General features: G+C 39.9%; 2 protein-coding genes across 2 annotated transcripts in view; both read left to right on the forward strand.

Annotated features, from left to right (window-relative positions):
• Positions 1-2,849: 2,849 nt before the first annotated feature.
• MRPL18 (mitochondrial ribosomal protein L18) lies at positions 2,850-8,746 on the forward strand. Its single transcript, XM_083368956.1, has 4 exons — positions 2,850-3,016; positions 3,749-3,932; positions 7,841-8,075; positions 8,364-8,746. The coding sequence occupies exons 1-4, from the start codon at positions 2,950-2,952 to the stop codon at positions 8,526-8,528; spliced, it is 651 nt and encodes a 216-aa protein (XP_083225082.1). The 5' UTR covers positions 2,850-2,949; the 3' UTR covers positions 8,529-8,746.
• A 1,355-nt stretch (positions 8,747-10,101) lies between these two features.
• Positions 10,102-17,391, forward strand: part of PNLDC1 (PARN like ribonuclease domain containing exonuclease 1) — a gene marked incomplete at its 3' end in the record, with an annotated part of 28,924 nt that continues 21,634 nt past the window's right edge. The window contains exons 1-8 of the mRNA XM_083349801.1: positions 10,102-10,192; positions 11,998-12,043; positions 12,284-12,357; positions 12,840-12,873; positions 12,975-13,098; positions 14,096-14,181; positions 15,136-15,233; positions 17,289-17,368. Coding sequence (XP_083205927.1) covers positions 10,117-10,192; positions 11,998-12,043; positions 12,284-12,357; positions 12,840-12,873; positions 12,975-13,098; positions 14,096-14,181; positions 15,136-15,233; positions 17,289-17,368 — 618 coding nt within the window. The 5' untranslated portion in view covers positions 10,102-10,116. The remainder of the gene's footprint in view (positions 10,193-11,997; positions 12,044-12,283; positions 12,358-12,839; positions 12,874-12,974; positions 13,099-14,095; positions 14,182-15,135; positions 15,234-17,288; positions 17,369-17,391) is intronic.

The following is a 17,391-nucleotide window of genomic DNA, read 5'->3' on the forward strand; positions in this document are numbered from 1 at the left end:
GCCCCTCGGCGATAAGCCTTATCGACCAATGAAAGGCGAATCGGCTGTCGTAAAAACTAGCGTGACATAGAAAAAAGAAACGAACTCTCCAGCTCGGCCCGTTGGGTCTTTGAAGACGATTGGCGACCGGGCTACAAATGACCCACCCTTTTTTCCGCGGGACGACCAATGAGAACAGACGGGTGGGTCAATGTGTTCTAGAAGATTCTATTGCGGATTAGAGTAGTCGCTTCCTTCAAGTAGGGTGTTAAGGGCTGCTGCTAGCTTGCCGGGTTCGTCGTTTCAAAAAGAAACCCAAATGAAAAGAATGGTCCATAAAAGGAATGATCAACGACGTCTTTTGTTCCTTATAACAGCCGATCTGACTAGATTTAAGATTCCGTTCCGCAAAGGCTTTTTAAAACACTGAACCAGTACATAAAGGTTACATAAAGTACGCGATCACGTGGTCCTTTTCCAAATCAAGGTTGCACCGGATATAAATTAAGTGCTTCCTTTGAATCTCAAACTCACCTAAATAGAGAGAGACAAAAAAGGAAAAGCGGCATCCCAACAATTACACACTCATTTGTAGATGCTGCTTAGAGATCCCCAAGCGTTTATTAGTCTGATATTTGAATGTTTGCAATTTCGGTTATTCTTGGAGAAGTTGTAAGATCGTATAGACTAGCAATAGCACTCAGACTTATATACCGCTTCACAGTGATTTACAGCCCTCTAAGCGGTTTACAGAATCAGCATGTTGCCCCCAACAATCTGGGTCCTCATTTTACCGACCTCAGAAGGATGGGAGGCTGAGTCAATCTGTTCACTCCCAATCGTATACAGATGTATACAGGACTACAGAGCCAGCTTTTTCTGACTCAGAATTGCTCCCCGGTTAAGATAACACAAAGGGACGCGGTGGCTCAGTGGGTTAGGACGCTGAGCTTGTAGATCGGCAGTTTGGCGAGTCGAATCCCAAGTGCCGTGTGTTACTCGTCCCAGCTTCTGCCAACCTAGCAGTTAGAAAGCACGTAAAAATGCAAGTAGAAAAATAGGGACCACTACGGTGGGAAGGTAACAGCGTTCTGTGCGCCTTTGGCGTCTAGTCATGCCAGCCACATGACCACGGAGACGTCCTCGGACAAACGCTGGCTCTTCGGCTTTGAAACGGAGATGAGCACTGGCCCCTAGAGTTGGAAACGACTAGCACTAGCTTACTTTAAGATAACACTGGATTATTTTCTAATACTGAAAAAAAAGTATGCTGGCTATCTCAATAGGACCACTCTTAATATTGCAAATTAAGGAAGATGAAATGGAAACAAACGTTTTATAAGTTCTGAACTGTCATCATTACTGAGCCTTGGTGGAGCAGTGGGCTAATGTAAAGTAACACCAGCTGCCTGCAATTAGTGCAGGTTCGCGTCCCACCAGGCTCAAGGTTGACTCAGCCTTCCATCCTTCCGAGGTAGGTAAAATGAGGACCCAGATTGTTGGGGGCAATTAAGCTGACTTTGTAATAATGCCGCTTGGGGAGTGCATGAAAGCCCTAATAAGCAGGCATATACATAGAACAGACATGTCAAACACAAGGCCCGGGGGCCGGATCCGGCCCGTGAAGTGGTTTCATGTGGCCCGCGAAGCCATCCTGGAAACAGTGAGGGAACGGCCCCCACTGCCTTGGCCCTGGCCCAGAGACCTTCCTCCTGCCAGAGAGCCTCAGATCTGTCCCACTCCTGCCCAGGCCCCCATAGTCACCCTTGATGCCAACGATGTAGAGCTGGCCATGCCCACCCAGTAGGCCATACGCACTCTAGCCATGCCCACCCAGTAGGCCACGCCCACCCTGGCCACACCCACCCGGCCCCCTGAGGGCAACCACAATGCTGAAATTGAGTTTGCCACCCCTGACATAGAATGAAGGCTACTGCTAAGCTTGTAAGCCGCCCTGAGTCTTCGGAGAAGGGCGGGATATAAATGGAATTAAAATAAATAAAAATAAAAATCTTCATCATTATGATTATTGAGAACCAGTTCGAGGTAGTGGTTAAGACATCAGGCTAAAAACCATAGGTTCTACCTTAGGCAAAAAGCCAGCTGGGTGATCCTGGGCCAATAAAATGTCACGTTCGGTAGGAACGATACTGGTTATTATTACATTGTATTATTCTCCAAAGCTCGTGAAAGCAGATCAAGAAGTAAAGGATGGATTGATACTAACGAATTCATCCACGTTTTGGTGCAAGGTCTCTTGTTTACACTTCAATTTTACTTTTTTTTAGAAGCCTCTATATACCTGTAAAACTTGCTGTTGAACACCATGCTTACATCTAGAGATGTCCGTGAAAATATGTTGAGCTTTTTTATTTCCTTAAACGTATCCTTCGCATAAAACAAAGAACATATTTAAGGACATTTCTGGTGCACAGAAGAGGGGAAACAGGATAGGAAAACATTGCTATAGCAGTGGTAAAGTTCCCGATTTAAAACTCAAAAAGTTTTCCATTCCTCTAGTCCAGGGGTAGGCAACCTCGGCTCTTTTATGACTCATGGACTTCAACTCCCAGAATTCCTGAGTCAGCATAGCTGACTCAGGAATTCTGGGAGTTGAAGTCCATGAGTCATAAAAGAGCCGAGGTTGCCTACCCCTGCTCTAGTCTATAGCAACGTTTTTCAAATATGCCGGCTGGGCAATTCTGAGAATTAAAATCCTCGTACCTTTAAAAGTCGCCAAGTTTGAAAAAACACTGCTCTACAGTTAACAAATCTATAGCCACGTTCATCCGCATGGTTATTGGCTTATAGGGCCATTCTAGAGGAAATGAAGCGGAGTAATATGAAGTTGACCAATCAGGCTTTCGATTTTTGTTCCGCAGAGGAAAATTAGTTCCGCAGAGGAAAAGATGGCGCCCCCCAGCTTCTTGTAGGTCCGGTTAGGTCCCTTCCTGTAATTTCCCAGACGTGATGGCGTTCAGGAGGTTGACTCTGCCGCTGAGCGGGGCGGCCAAGACATTCCGCCAAGCCGAGCACGGTAGAGAGTCTTCAAAATTCAGATTTCTGATGGAGAAGCATGAGTCTTTTAATACGACATTCAGAAAGGCAGGGAGAGAGAAGGAAACTGAACGGTTAAGCCAGCGAGAGGTTTTTCTAACTCTTTTTGCGTGGGTCTTTTTTTTGGTACAGCAACTTTATTTTTTTTTGAGGTTGAATCCGAACAGCGGATTCTAAACCTGCCCTCTCGGAAGCAGATCCCTTTCAAAATCTGCGCAAGCACGCAGCTCCTGCGATTAGCAAAATATTTTGACAAGCCGCTATCCTTCTTAGCCTTTTGCTCTCCGGATGGTTTTAATTTGAATTGCAGGCAAAATGCTGAATAAAATTATGATAGTTGTACTTTGGAGAGCACTCAGTTGTTTTGCTGTAGGTGGTGTCGGGATTATACTGTACTATAGCCAATCTAGAAATGAACATTTTGCAGTTAAACATTTAAGGGACATCTTTGCAGCCTTTCTAAACCACAAATTAGAAACGATGTGCCAGGTATTCTTTAATGATTGGAAATATAAAATGTTTTAAATAAGATTCAGCTTGCCTAAATTAACAATATTAAGCATTTTTATCTGTTTTCCTTATTTCCATTTCACCATCAGTCTCTGACTGTAGTATATTTTCATTTATATATTATACTGATAATCTTTTGGATGTACATGGTTGTTTTATAGGTCCTTTAAGCATACGTTTGTTTTTCTTTATTTTCTTGCAGGAGTTAAATTTAATTCTTCTGTTCCCAATTCCATACCTCTTCCTGATGAAGTGGATACAAAAGAAAATGAGATTGTTGCTCCTGAATTCACAAATAGAAACCCACATAATTTAGAAAGATTGGCTATAGCAAGAAAGGATCTAGGTTGGAAAACCTCATGGCCAAAACGGGATTATTGGTACAGGTAAATTAGAAAAATGCAAAATAACCAATGTTCAATAATATAGAACTTCATATTACTTGTGAAGAATTAATTTTTATCAAATATTTCTTCTATTCTGAAGAAGGCAATTATGTTGTCAGTGATATTGATGTTGTCAGCCTCAATCTTTTCTATCCTAGTGTTGATATGAATCTGCAGGAGTTCCAATTTGCTTTTTGATTTCAAATTCCCAATATTGATATTTGAGATGCTTTGACTACTAGTTATAGATCCTCCTCCATTATTGTTGTTGTTGTTGTTGTTGTTAAATTTAATATTGGGCCCAATGCCTAGTGATTCTGGATGGTTTACAACTAATTTAAAACATGAAAAGGACAATAATAAACACAAGAAATGAAAGGGTAGAGATGGCAGAATAACAAACAAGCTGGAAACAAAAGCAAACAAACCAGGATAAAAGGAGGCTTCAATAATCTTTCTACAAAAGGCTTGGATGAAGAGCCTGGTACCTTGGAAACACCAGCAGGATGGGGACCATTCGAATCTCAGGGGTAATCTCAGAGAACAGGTGCTATGACAAAGAACGGTCACTTCCAGAGTATTAATGGATGGCATTGTTTAACTGAAGGACAGATACTATGGGAGACAGATGAACCCTCTAGTAACCAGGGCCTATGTAGGGCTTTATGGGTAATGAATAGTACTTGAATCGTACCTGGAAGCAAACTGGCCACCAATGCAGCTCATGAAGCAGAGGTATTATGTGGGCCTACTGAGATATACTCATCATTGTTTGGATAACTGCATTTCATTCATTGAAACTTCTGGATGATCTTCAGGGGCACCTCCATTATAGAGCGTATTGCAGTAATCAAGCCATGAGATGACCAGGGCATGAGTGACAGTCTAAAGAGCTATTGTATACTAGTCCTCTATCTGTTTGAATTATATAGTTCCCTACTCTTTCTGCCTACGTATTGACAGCAATGCCCTGTGTGAACATAGCAAGTTATAGAGCAACTCATATAGGAAGCTAATGTACTGTATTTTTAATTCACTGGGCACTTCTGCATTTGTTTTATGGTTCTCTACCGGTGGTCTATGGACCTCTGGGAGGGCTGTGATGTCATCACAGAGTGTCCACAAAAGCTTGAAGAAATGTTATGATTTAAATCTTGAGTTAAGTCTTGGGGGACCATGGCCATGATCCGTGGCAACAAAAGGTGTTTAAAGGGGGCCCATGGTGAAGAAAAGGTTGAGAACCACTGTTATAGTGCAAAACATACAATATTTTCACAGCCTGTGGCACCTGCCTTAGCATGGAATGTGGTGTAGTATAGGTAGTCCTCGACTTATGAGCACAATTGAACCCAAAATTTATGTTGCTAAATGAGAAATTGGTTGTGAGTTTTGCCCCATTTTACGACCTTTCTTGCCACATTTGATAAGTGAATCATTGCAGCTGTTAAGTTAGTAACATAGTTGTTAGTGAATCTGGCTTCCCCATTGACTTTGCTTGCCAGAAGGTTGGAAAAAGTAACTGCATGACCCTGGGACAGTGCAACTGTCATAAATATGAACTAGTTGCCAAGCATCCAAATTTTGATCATGTGACTATGGGGATGCTGCACTGGTCGTAAGTATGAAAAATATTCGTAAGTCACTTTTTCAGTACTGTTGTAACTTTGAATGGTCACTAAACAAACTGTTGTAAGTTGAGGACTACCTGAATTCCTGTTTCATTATAGTGTGCATTTGTAGACATACTTCAAGACTATATAGTTTGTTTAAAGTAAATTTGCTGGTACTTGAGATTACCTACAGCCTGTAATAGTCCACTTGTTATTTCAGCCATAGTGTTTTGAAGTTATAGTTATTTTCTTGAATCTTTTAAATTCTGTTTCTGATTATGCCCTCTTTGTAGATTCACTAATAGGATATCTATGGTTGGAAAATATAATTTAGGGAAAATATTATGCTAAAAATGTAAAAATAAAGGTTTGTTGTTTTGGGGGGATCTTCTAGAGCAAAGAGACTTGGAGCTCACTTGAGTATCTACCATCACAGAAGTTTCTGCAGGAAATCCTTTACTTAGTGGCACTTCCCATTTATTCTAGAGCAGACATGTCAAACTCGCGACGTCATGTGACGTCGTATGACGTATCAGAGCTTTTCCCCATAGCCGGCAATGGGGTGGGTGCGGTTTTGTTGCAACGCATCCAGCCCGTGGGCCGGCAGTTTGAAACCCCTGTTCTAGAGGAATGATTTTTTTCATCGGTACAGCATATATGCATGCATGTATGAATCTATTTGTAATGTTTTTTGTGCCATTCAGTTGCCAAAAAATGTAAATAGTTTACATCCATCAACAAATGGAATTAAAATCAATAAAACAAAATGAGCAAGTATTCTAGAATTTAACCTTTGATATGCAACCTGGAAGGGATAGATTAGTATTCAAATCCCTCAAATGTTATCTTGGAAAGCCATATATGTTTAACTCTATGAAAGCCCAATAGGAGAGTTGTGGTCCAGGTATCCAGAGACAGGCTGTTTCACATAAACGAGGCCATTGTTGAGAAAACAACTATGGCGTCTGTGCAAAATGTCGGGCCGAGCACGCCCGACATTCGGACGGGCCGCGGGGTGGCTCACCAGGCCGCCAGGCTCCCACAGAGCACCCCGTCAGGCCCCGAAGGCATTCGGCCCTCCCCAGCACTCCGGAAGCACCCCGTCAGGCCCCGAAGCCTCCTGCCGGCGGCCGCCGTCTCCCGGAGGGCCAGGACAGCATTCGGCCCTCCCCAGCACTCCGGAAGCACCCCGTCAGGCCCCGAAGCCTCCCGCCGGCGGCCGTCGTCTCCCGGAGGGCCAGGACGGCACTCGGCCCTCCCCAGCACTCCGGAAGCACCCTGTCAGGCCCCGAAGCCTCCCGCCGTCGCCCGTCGTCATCCGGAGGGCCGGGTCAGCACGCGGCCCTTCCCAGCGACCCGGTAACCGCCCGGAGCAACGTACCAGGCCGCAGGGTCGTTCACAGGCCTCCTCGTCTCGTCGCCATGCTGCCAGCTTCCAGTGACGGTTGGCCACGCCCACGCTGCTCCAACGGATCGGGAACGGGGACAGCGAGAAGAACGGCGCAGCGGCGGGCCGCCTGTCAGCTGGGGAGGCCGCGGACCAGCCAGCCGGGCTCCAGAAGCTGCTTACAGGCCGGGAAGGGGCCGTGCGAAGAACGAGGCGGTGGCTGCCCAGCGCCCGAGCCGCAGGGCACGAATGGGTGCCTGGGTGGGTCAGGGGGTGCTGGAGACAACCGGTGGGCCGGGAAGGGGTTTAGCGAGCAGCTCGCGGCGATCTGGGGTGGTGCGGGGAACGAAGAGTCAAGGCAGAACTCTGGGGAAAAGGAGGGAGGGTTAGGCTGGGGGTAACTTACCGGCTGCATTGGTGGCGGGACGGGAGCCAAAAGGAGGGAACCATGGGAGGTGGGGTTTAAGTAGGGTGGGGGCGTGGTGCTGTAATTAAGGGTGTGGTGGTGGGAGTTAGCCTTGTCGGTTATTTAACAGCGTTGACTGTGCTGTAAAGTCAACGCTGACTTCATTTGTCTTTGAGCGAACGTTTATGCGGATAATAAACACAGCTTGGAAGAACCAGCTCCCGTTCCGGTTTCACTCTTTGGGCGATTCGTCGGACGGGGTCTGATACAAATTGCATTTTCTCAGAGATGAACCTTTCATTCAAGATAACATAGTACACATCCTAATACAGACTTTTTTCCATTTATGTTTGAAAAGTGAGAACAAAATGGTACAAATAATCTGAGATATGTATAATTTCAAATATGAGACATAAGATTTACAAGTACAGAACTATAGGAATTTTGTTATTGCGGGTGAATTTCATAAAAAAAAACATTTTGTTTTTCATATCAAACAATTCAGGTTACGATTTGAAAAAACCCAAAAACATGTGGAAGGCTACATTGAACATTGCAGCGGTCATATTGTAGTCTCTGCTTCCACTCGTGAGTGGGCTATTAAGAAGCATCTTTATAAAACAACTGGTGTGGCAGCATGTGAGAATGTGGGGCGTGTATTAGCACAACGTTGTCTCGAAGCTGGAATCAACTTTGTGGATGACAAGGCTACAATTCCATGGGAAAAACGTGGCGAAGGGGCAAGTTGATTTTGTTTTTCTTACTTTGGTTGCTACTTACCCTACATTTTATGTTCTTGACCACAATATTTTGCCGCTTACTTATAGTATGGTTTATGGCCAAAGCATTAAAAATGTAAATATCAATGAATGTTTTATGTCAGAGTTGGCATGTACTCTTAACATGAGAACTGCATTATTTGGGAGGAGAAGGGAATTTTAAGAGAACTGTAATATACTGTGAATGCTGAAAGTACTAATAGAACTGAGGAAATTAACAGTTATGTCTTTCTTTTTAAATGAAAATAGCTGAAACGTTTCAAACAGGCTATGACTGAAGGTGGTGTTCAACTGACAGAACTTGAAAGAATTTATAATAAATATGGTGACAAGCTGCCCAAGGAAGTACAGCCTCAGAATCCTGCAGTTCCATCCTTGGAGGACAGTCAATCACACATCGCTCTTAATACATAATACTGTTTAATCTTTTTATATTAAATAAAAATCCAACAGATGTACAACTGCTGGTGACAGTTTTTTGTTTGCTTTCTTGTTTTCATAAAATATTTATTATAACAGCATAAAACAATAACCTGTTCTAGGTGGTTCCCTAGCCAATGTGTCTATATTGTCTCTTTTTTTTAAAAAAAGCCAACATTGTTATTTCTCTTTAACAATAAATGATAGGTCTGGTGTGCATTCACCTGCAGTAACAATAGGCTCTATTATTTCCTTTTGCATTTTACAATAAACCACTCGACTGTGATGAATTATTTCTTTTAATGATAGAAACAGTTGATTTGTTGCAAATATGTATATATCAGATTTCTTTTGACAGTGTTTAAAACTTTTGTTGGTCCACAAAAGTGATTAATATATTATGATCTACTTAATGGAAAACATTGGAAGCTGGTGTTCCAAAATTCATTCTGGACCTTCAGCCACATGGGATTAATTAAATTTTAGCAGTCTGGTACATTTTCTGCTGACTCTGGAAGCTTCTTAATGGGTTTCATCTCTGTAATAGAAGCTTGATTAGGACTATCCGTATGCTTGCTCTGCAATATCTTCCATTTGTCTCTTTTCTAGCAAACCTCATAAACAAAGGATAAGAGATATTCGGCATAAAGAAAAGAGGTTTTATTTGTATTATAACCACAGCACCAAACTACTATTCTCTTGCTCTTTAGGAAAAAAAATATCTCATAGCTATTTGTCTAGATTGGTCATTGTTACCATGGCTTTCTGGTCTACTAGAGAAGATACCATTTGAGAGGAATGATTAAATTCCTGCAACTAGAGAAGTTGATTAAAGAAAACAAAATAGGTATGATTTTGACTCATTCTCAATGAATGCGTGGACACAATATATTCAGCAAGATACTGCATTAAGCCAAGGAAGTGCAGTTTTTATTTTTATTTATTATATATTGCTAAGCACATTGATTTGTGCTTAGATTGTAAGCCGCCCTGAGTCTTCGGAGAAGGGCGGGATATAAATGGGATTAAAATAAAAAAAATAAAAAATATTTTGTTTTCTTTCAGTAAAGTAGTTAAACAGCCCTAAGAGTACAAAAGGGGAAACAACCTGCAGGTATATATTAACGGTCCAGAGTCGCTAGGAGTCATGTGGCATGTAAACATTAGTAATCTTAAGTCTTATTACATAAATGCTATCGAACTCAGAAGCCAAAACGACCCCATTTATATAATCGTGTTAATTTCTCAATAGCAGATCTGCACTTTAGCCAATAATCGTTCCAACTGTAAAAAGAGTGGCTCCTCAGCCCCTTATAATCACTGAGGGAAACTAAGCACTCTTAATAGCACCCCAAAGGTTGTTTTGCTAGAGGGATAACGAAAAGCACCGATGGCCGGATTCAGACAATCATTATTTTTTTTAAGCGATCGAGGAACGCAGATGCTCAGGGAAAGTCTTAAAAATGCCGAGCGAGGGAGGAGGGCGGGCTAGCAAGCGAGGCGGGGTCCCGCCCCCTTTAGCCTCCCAGGAGAAGCGGGCAGGAGTTGGCGGGCCCCGCGGAGAGAAAGCAGCCAGGGCGGGATGGATGTGGGGGCCGCACAGTTTCCAGAAATGCTGCCTCGGTTAGAGGAGCTTGTCCTTGGCTGCGACTTTGTGGGTGAGGCAGGGGCGTGATATGGAAGGCGAACCTTCCCCATCTTTATAGGTTAACTACGAAAGAGGACCGCCCTGTTGTTCACGCACGTCTACCCTTATGCGTGCTAACTCGGGTCTCAGCTGTTATATGAATGGCGCCTGCCTCCTTAAACTTTGGGAGGTGTTTTAAATGGAGAAAGCTGTTGTTGACAAACCCCCCCACCCCCCACCCCAAATTGCTGGATCTACTTCAGGGGCTTACCAGGATCTGCTTACTGTAGATGGGGGACTGGATCACTGATTGGATTCCCACTTGGCCAGTGGTGGGATTCAGCCAGTCCGCACCACTCCGGCAGAACCGGTAGTTAATTTTTTGTTGTTGCTCAGGCCCAGAATGGACTTCTGGAAGTGGCATCCACAGAGAGAATTGGTTGTTCACATGTTTGAATCCCACCACTGCGACTTGGCCCTTTGGATGACTCCAGGGCGGCTTATGGAGCCAAAAGATGATATATGAAATAGAAAATAAAATAGCTAGCCAGCCAGCCAGTATAATTTACACATCTTGATATTGTAAATCATACAGCTGTGGCTTGTTAAATAGCTGATGGAGCAAACCATGATTTAGTATATGATCACAATCATCTCAACCTACTTTACAGGGTTGTGGTAAGAAGGATATAAGGAGAGGATTGTATGCAAGTGTGATGAGTTTTATGAAAATAGGTATCCATATGTTGCTATAGATTATGCCTTCTGATTTTGGACATAATTTATACTCGAGAAATCATTGCAGAGCTCTTTTATTTCCATCCTAGCCAATACGGGATTTTGAGAGTTGTAGCACGATCAGTACAGTATTTCCCTAACAGTGTTTTAAGCATTTAATTCTAAGAAAGCTTCCAGGATTATGCTAAATGAGTATGGTGATACTTTGTGCAAGAGGAGCAAAAACACTGCCTTGAATTTCATAGTTTAAAAATAAGTTATTTCCAGGGCAAATGTGTTTCTCCAAATTTGTAAAGTTTGCATTTAGTATTCCCCAGTTAAATAAATTCTTTAGTCATGTTTTTCCCCATAGTGAGATTATTTGAAGAACTTGGATCTGGCACCCTTCTTTCTCTATGGCCTTCCATATCTGAATCTTATGCTTGATAGTAGAAGTTTTGCTAATATTTAAAATTGACTTATAAAGACATAGTATCAATACTTAGCACTAGCAAATATGTGAACACAAGAATTTGGTCCAACTGATATAAAGCACATTGAAGAATATATTAAATGCATTACTATAGAATATGATAGGTGAGAAGATACTGCGGATGATGGACAAAATCTGTATGTGCATTAAAATATTTGTAACAAAGCACTTTATTGAATAATCAAATGTATACATCTCTCAAGTTTACAAAAATCAGATATAAATTACTTCATAATTTGGAACAAGTTAGAAGGCTGTTATAGTAGTGGGTAATCTTTTGGCTTTTTACTTCCTCTTAGCACCTTTCTTTCAACTTCACTTCCATTTCATACTCAGAGTAATGAGAAAGTTATTGAAATGGGGGAAGCTAAAAAATCTTATACTTTCAAAAACTAGGATTGCAGCTGTAAGTATCTTGCACAATAGATTGTGAAGAAATCCCTCAATCCCTGTTTTAAAGTTTAGGAGCATGTTAACTACTACATCTATATATTTTCAACTCAATATATTCAATATGAATTGTTATGAATAGCATAAAAACCTAGTTATGTAAGATATATGAATTAAATAAAACTTTGTATCCATCCTGTAATAATAGTGAAAGGCACATGTTCTGTCTTTTGCAGGCCTTGATATGGAATTCACAGGTTTGCATTCTGACAGGCAGCCTAGGTAAGCTTGTTGGAATAAATATATTTCCTAGTGATGTCCCCATAAACAGACATGTCAAATCCGTGATGTCATGTGATGTTGCGCTACGTATCGGAGCTTTTTCTCCATTGCCAGCAATAGGGTGGGCGCGGTTTCCTGATGACACATCCGACGTGCAGGCCGACAGTTTGACACCCCTGCCATAGAAGTTAGGAACATGATGAACAACATGGAAATCCTTCATATTTTTCTTTTTCCCAGTCTCTTTGATTTACCTGCTGAATGGTATCGGAAAGCCAGACAGAGTGTTCAGCGGTTTACAGTGAATCAACTTGGTGAGCTCTTCTAGTTTCTAAAAGATAGGTTTTAAGGTAGCTTAAAATGTTGGAGTCGAAATTTAGAAATAGTATCTGAAACAAAATCCCTTTCAAGGTCACCTTAATTTCTCAAAACCTTTTTTTGTTTTTATCTTAAAAGAATACATATTATGTAGATTTCCCCAATTGTATTAAAGAAACTGAGAGGAAAATTTTGCTATCTGCAGTATAAGAGTGTATGAATGAGCAATTCCTGTAAAGGCTCATGGTAGACCAACCAACCCCACACCCACCCAAGATGTTGATTCACAAATCTCTTACACATAAGACCAACACATTTGCTCCCAAATAGAACATATATGATGATATATACAAAGGGGGCTCATCCACAATCCATCCCTGAAGATGCTAGTTAACACAGAAGTTGGAAAAACACAAACAAAGGAGACCCTGTGGTCAGCATATTGCTGCACGTGCAACTGCATTTTTTCTTCTTTTAGGTTTGTCCATATTTTGCAAGGGGATGTCAAATGAGTAAGTAAATTGTTTTATTGTCAATTATATTTACCTGATGGTAACTTTTGGGTCTTCCCTGCCAGTTAGTCAGCCTTAGTTATTTTGGTTAATTTTTATAGGTATATCGTGCATTCATATAACTTCTTCCTATTCCCTGCCACATTTGGCCAAATGGATTCTGAGTTCTCCTGCAAAGCATCTAGTGTTCAGTTCCTGTCTCATTATGGCTTTGACTATAACAAGGTATATTTTATGTTGTTTAATAGAGTGGAAAGGACTTTAAGTAGGAAAGAAACTAGATTTGGATTTTGCCCTTAAAATGCTATTGAAACGCAGTAATAATAAAATATATTTTCAACATTTCATTTCCACTTGAATGAGATAGTTAATTTTTATCACTGTCAGTATCTGAGGGCCCCTTGAATTGCTTCATTCTTTATGTGAGGTCAGAGCAGGGGTCCTGTCTCAGGAGGGAGAAGATCCAGCATTTGATCAAGATTCCTCAGTAGGATTTGTAAGTGGCCAGTTTCCCAGAAAGATGTCTGGAAGTTGAGTTATGGCAACTGGACTTCTTCTTTTTTTGCTTTGAAGTATTTCATTGCTTATCCAAGTAGCTTCTTCTTCAAACTGAAGAAGCTATTTGGATAAGCAATGAAACATTTAAAACTAAAAAAGAAAAGTCCATTTGTCATGAAACTACCTAGATGACTGAGAATCTTCATCAACATTTTCCTCCCAAAGACCATGGTGAATGTAGGGTAGAGGTTGGTATGGAATGGAAAGGTTAGCACGGTAGATAAGAGATTTTAAGGATTGCAAGTCTACTAATTGTCCATCATTCTAACTAAGTAGAATAATTTAGACCAGCCTTTTTGACTGGTATATATATACACAATTTTATGCTGTTGTGATCTATTGTGAAAATGATTTCTTCCTCCACCCTTTTTGTCAATCCACAGCTTGCAGCACTTGAGTTTATCAGATTACTTGACCATAGGATGAACAGTGCTTATTAACTGCGGTTGATAAATAGTTCATTTTTTGTTTTTTTTAATCTTGAATTTTTAATGAATACCTTATTATTTAATGTAGGAATATGTCCATGTAGTTATTAGAAGCGAAGTTAAGAGAACCTTTACTTTTCTTGACTAACCCTAGTACATGATTTTCTTTTAAGTCTGGAGAAAACAATCTTGATGCCTGAATTTCATACTATGTAGCACTATTTATTTGCCTTTAGTTTCTTAAAGATGGAATCCCTTATATGAATGAAACACAAGAGAAGAAACTTCAGCATCTGTTATCTGGTAATTGGATGGTCCAAAGGTAAACCTCTTCCACACTATGGTTTCTATACTAATGTTGGGTGTGTTTTTTTTCTTCTGTGTTTCTTTATGCACTTAAGTAATTAGAGCGACAGGATTCTGTTCTTAGAACAGTAGCTGTCAACCAATGGCACTCTCCAAGAACCGAAATTCAAAAATAGTCTAAGTGAGACTTAGGTTAAGTCACTGAAAATCTTTAAAATGTGAATGATTAACATGAGGCCTCTAAACATACAGAAATCCTTCTTTGGAAAATTTTGTTTATATTGTATGAGATGCAGGTTCTTTGGTAGAATTATTGGTGGGCCTTAGGATAAATTAAAAAGCAATTCCTTAATAGATAAAAGACCATCACCTTAATTTCAGACACTTTTCCCTCATGGTCTTCTTTATTTGTCCTCCATTCTTCCTGAATTTTTGTTTGTGTTCCTTCTCACATGTCTGTGGCCATTTTGCTTCTCTAGTCTTGTGAGCTGTTATCCTTTATTTAACTTCAAATTCATAGCATCTGTTCTTCTCATCTTCAGTGTATGTTTCATGCTGCATTAGGCAGTTCACTACTCACATATTTCCCACTCCTTATCTATATGCTACCTGCTTTGTCCTTTTTGTTACAATTTCCTAGAGGTGGATTCAATTTTCTCCATGGCAGATACATAGCATTTTTATTCAAGAAAAGTAATCGGGCTACTAATGAAGATTGTGAAGCATTTGTGAAGGCATTTTGTTGTATGAACATTTGTATCTAGCTTACCATTCTATCTGACCACTAAATATATGGTCATTATAGCGCATAATTTGTTATTTGTTTGGCTTCTAGAAAGCATCTTACTGAGAAGCTGGGCCTTTCTAGAGATTTACTGTTGATAAAGTTAATTTTCTGAGAAGCTGAAGGTACTGGAAAGGCTGAGTTGGAGAATAGTATCATTCAATTTTCTTACTCTGTTTACTGTAGTTTTGATAAAGACAAAGTGAAAAAAGTGATTGATCAAGTAACTTGTTGGATATCCTCAGCAGAAGAGGAAGATACTGTGGTTCTGCATGATATATATGGTATGAATTAATTAAGATCCTTTCATTTTTAAAAATTCTTTATTGGTGCCTTGAAAATCTTTTTTATATTGTTCTTTTAGGGAGCAGTATTCAATTTAAAGGGGATAATTATAGTTTCAAACCATTCGAACAATATGTAATAAAGACTTTTGCAGATTGATTTGCTTTATGGTATGCCTTGCAAAGATAATAATCTTATAACTATCACCCCAATCAAATTTATCATTATAATTCTTGATAGCATCTTTGTAGTTCTTCTTCCACCACCTGTCTTTCAGCGACTGCCTCAGTTGGCTTCCTATCCCAACTCTAGACTGTGAGACAAACATATTTCAGAGATAAAAATTAAAAAAGTTTTTAATTTATTTTTATTAATTTATTAGTATATTATATTAATATAAATTAATTTAATTTATATCTGTAAAGCCACTTTGTGGGCATAGAGCATGCAAATGGGCTAAAGGATTCAGTCCTTACCCCACACAGCCCATTAGGAATTAGACCATAAGAGAAAAACAAATATCTTTATTTTTTAAAAGGAAGGAAAGATAAAATGTAAACATAATTTAAAGTTAAATTTTTTTAAAAAAAAATTAGAAATTTAGGAAAACAAAAAACATCCCTAACAGAAATAGAATATTCTGGGTAGACCACAAGTTGATTTTGGTCTGGAATAAGGAAAGAGAATATTGCAGTTCCCAAGGATACTCTACAGCAAACAATTTGGTCCCGGGACCTCTTTGCATTCTTAAAAATGATTGAGGAGCCCAGAGAGCTTTGATTTATTTTCATTAGATCTATCAATATTTACTGTGTTTACTGAGAATTTTAAATTATTTATTTACTTATTTGACTTTGCAGACCACCTGAAAGGTCTTGAAAGGGTGATCCTCAGACCACACTTTGAGAAGCCTGGAGAAAGCAAGGATTTATTTTGGACATGCCTTCAGAATGCATAAATATAGGAATTATTTTAAGTGGTACAGAGAAATAAAAAATGTTCAGACTTTAGCACAACACAGGAATATAAGTCAAGAATGTGGTATAGATTCCTGGCTAAAACATTAACCATTTCTACAGAAACAAAATCCCTTTTTATCTTGAATTCTCTTTTTCTTTGCTTTCAAATTTGAAATAGTCTGTGGGGGAATGGCAAACTCTCTTCCTTCCCAGCCTTGATTCAGAGACTTTTCTGATATTTTGTCCATTTCTCTTTCAAAACTCAATTTTTTTTTCTCCAAGTCGGTGGTGGTGGGTGATTGTTTTAATGTGCATGACAGAATTTTTCTCCTTCATGGGTGTGTATATTGGTAGCGTAGTATAATAATAATAAAGTTGGAAGGGACCTTGGAGATCATCTAGTCCAACCCCTTGAAAGACTCTATTACAGGGAGCTATACCTATTAATATGTGTGTAATACAAGGACTTGATAGGTAGATAAAAATGCCAACTCTAAACATCTGGCTAGCTATGCAACCAACCATAAGAATTACAAAGCACAAAGACCTGCAAATAGAAGTAGAGCAATTATGGCAAAAGAAAGCAAAAATATTCAATAGTAATAGGCACTTTGGGTGCAATCCCAAAACATCTGGAGCACCACTTTAACACCATTGGCATTGACAAAATCGCTGTCAGTCAATTGCAAAAGGTAGCTTTACTGTGATACCTTTAACACCTTCAAACAACATTGGCCTATCCTAGGGCCTTGGGAAGGACTCAATGGGGTGAATAAAAATGCCAGATCCAGTCTAAACATTTGGTTGATTGTGTGACCAATCATAATAATATACTGAAAAAAAGGATAAGAAAATGTGTATGAATCTCATTTCTATTGGTATGAGTGTTTCTTGTGTTCTTATTTGTGTTTCTTATGTTGTGTTAACATTTTTCTTTGGTGCTTTCTCATCTCTCAGTTGTATGACTGCGATCAGTTGCTCACTAAAATGCTTTAATGCAAGGCTGAAAAACCTTTTTAGTCACAGAAAAATATATTGTAATTATACTATTTTCAACTTTCCATTATGCTATTTGTCTTCTACTTTGTCTTATAGGCTTTCAAGTGATTGAACTACAGCTCATTCTAAGAAAAGCTTTTCCAGATATTTGGACTATTCCTTTGGAAGATGAAAAAGTGAGTTTAATATTGTAGGATAT

This window comes from Vipera ursinii, assembly GCF_947247035.1.
Source record: "Vipera ursinii genome assembly, chromosome: 1".
Lineage (NCBI taxonomy): Eukaryota > Metazoa > Chordata > Lepidosauria > Squamata > Viperidae > Vipera > Vipera ursinii.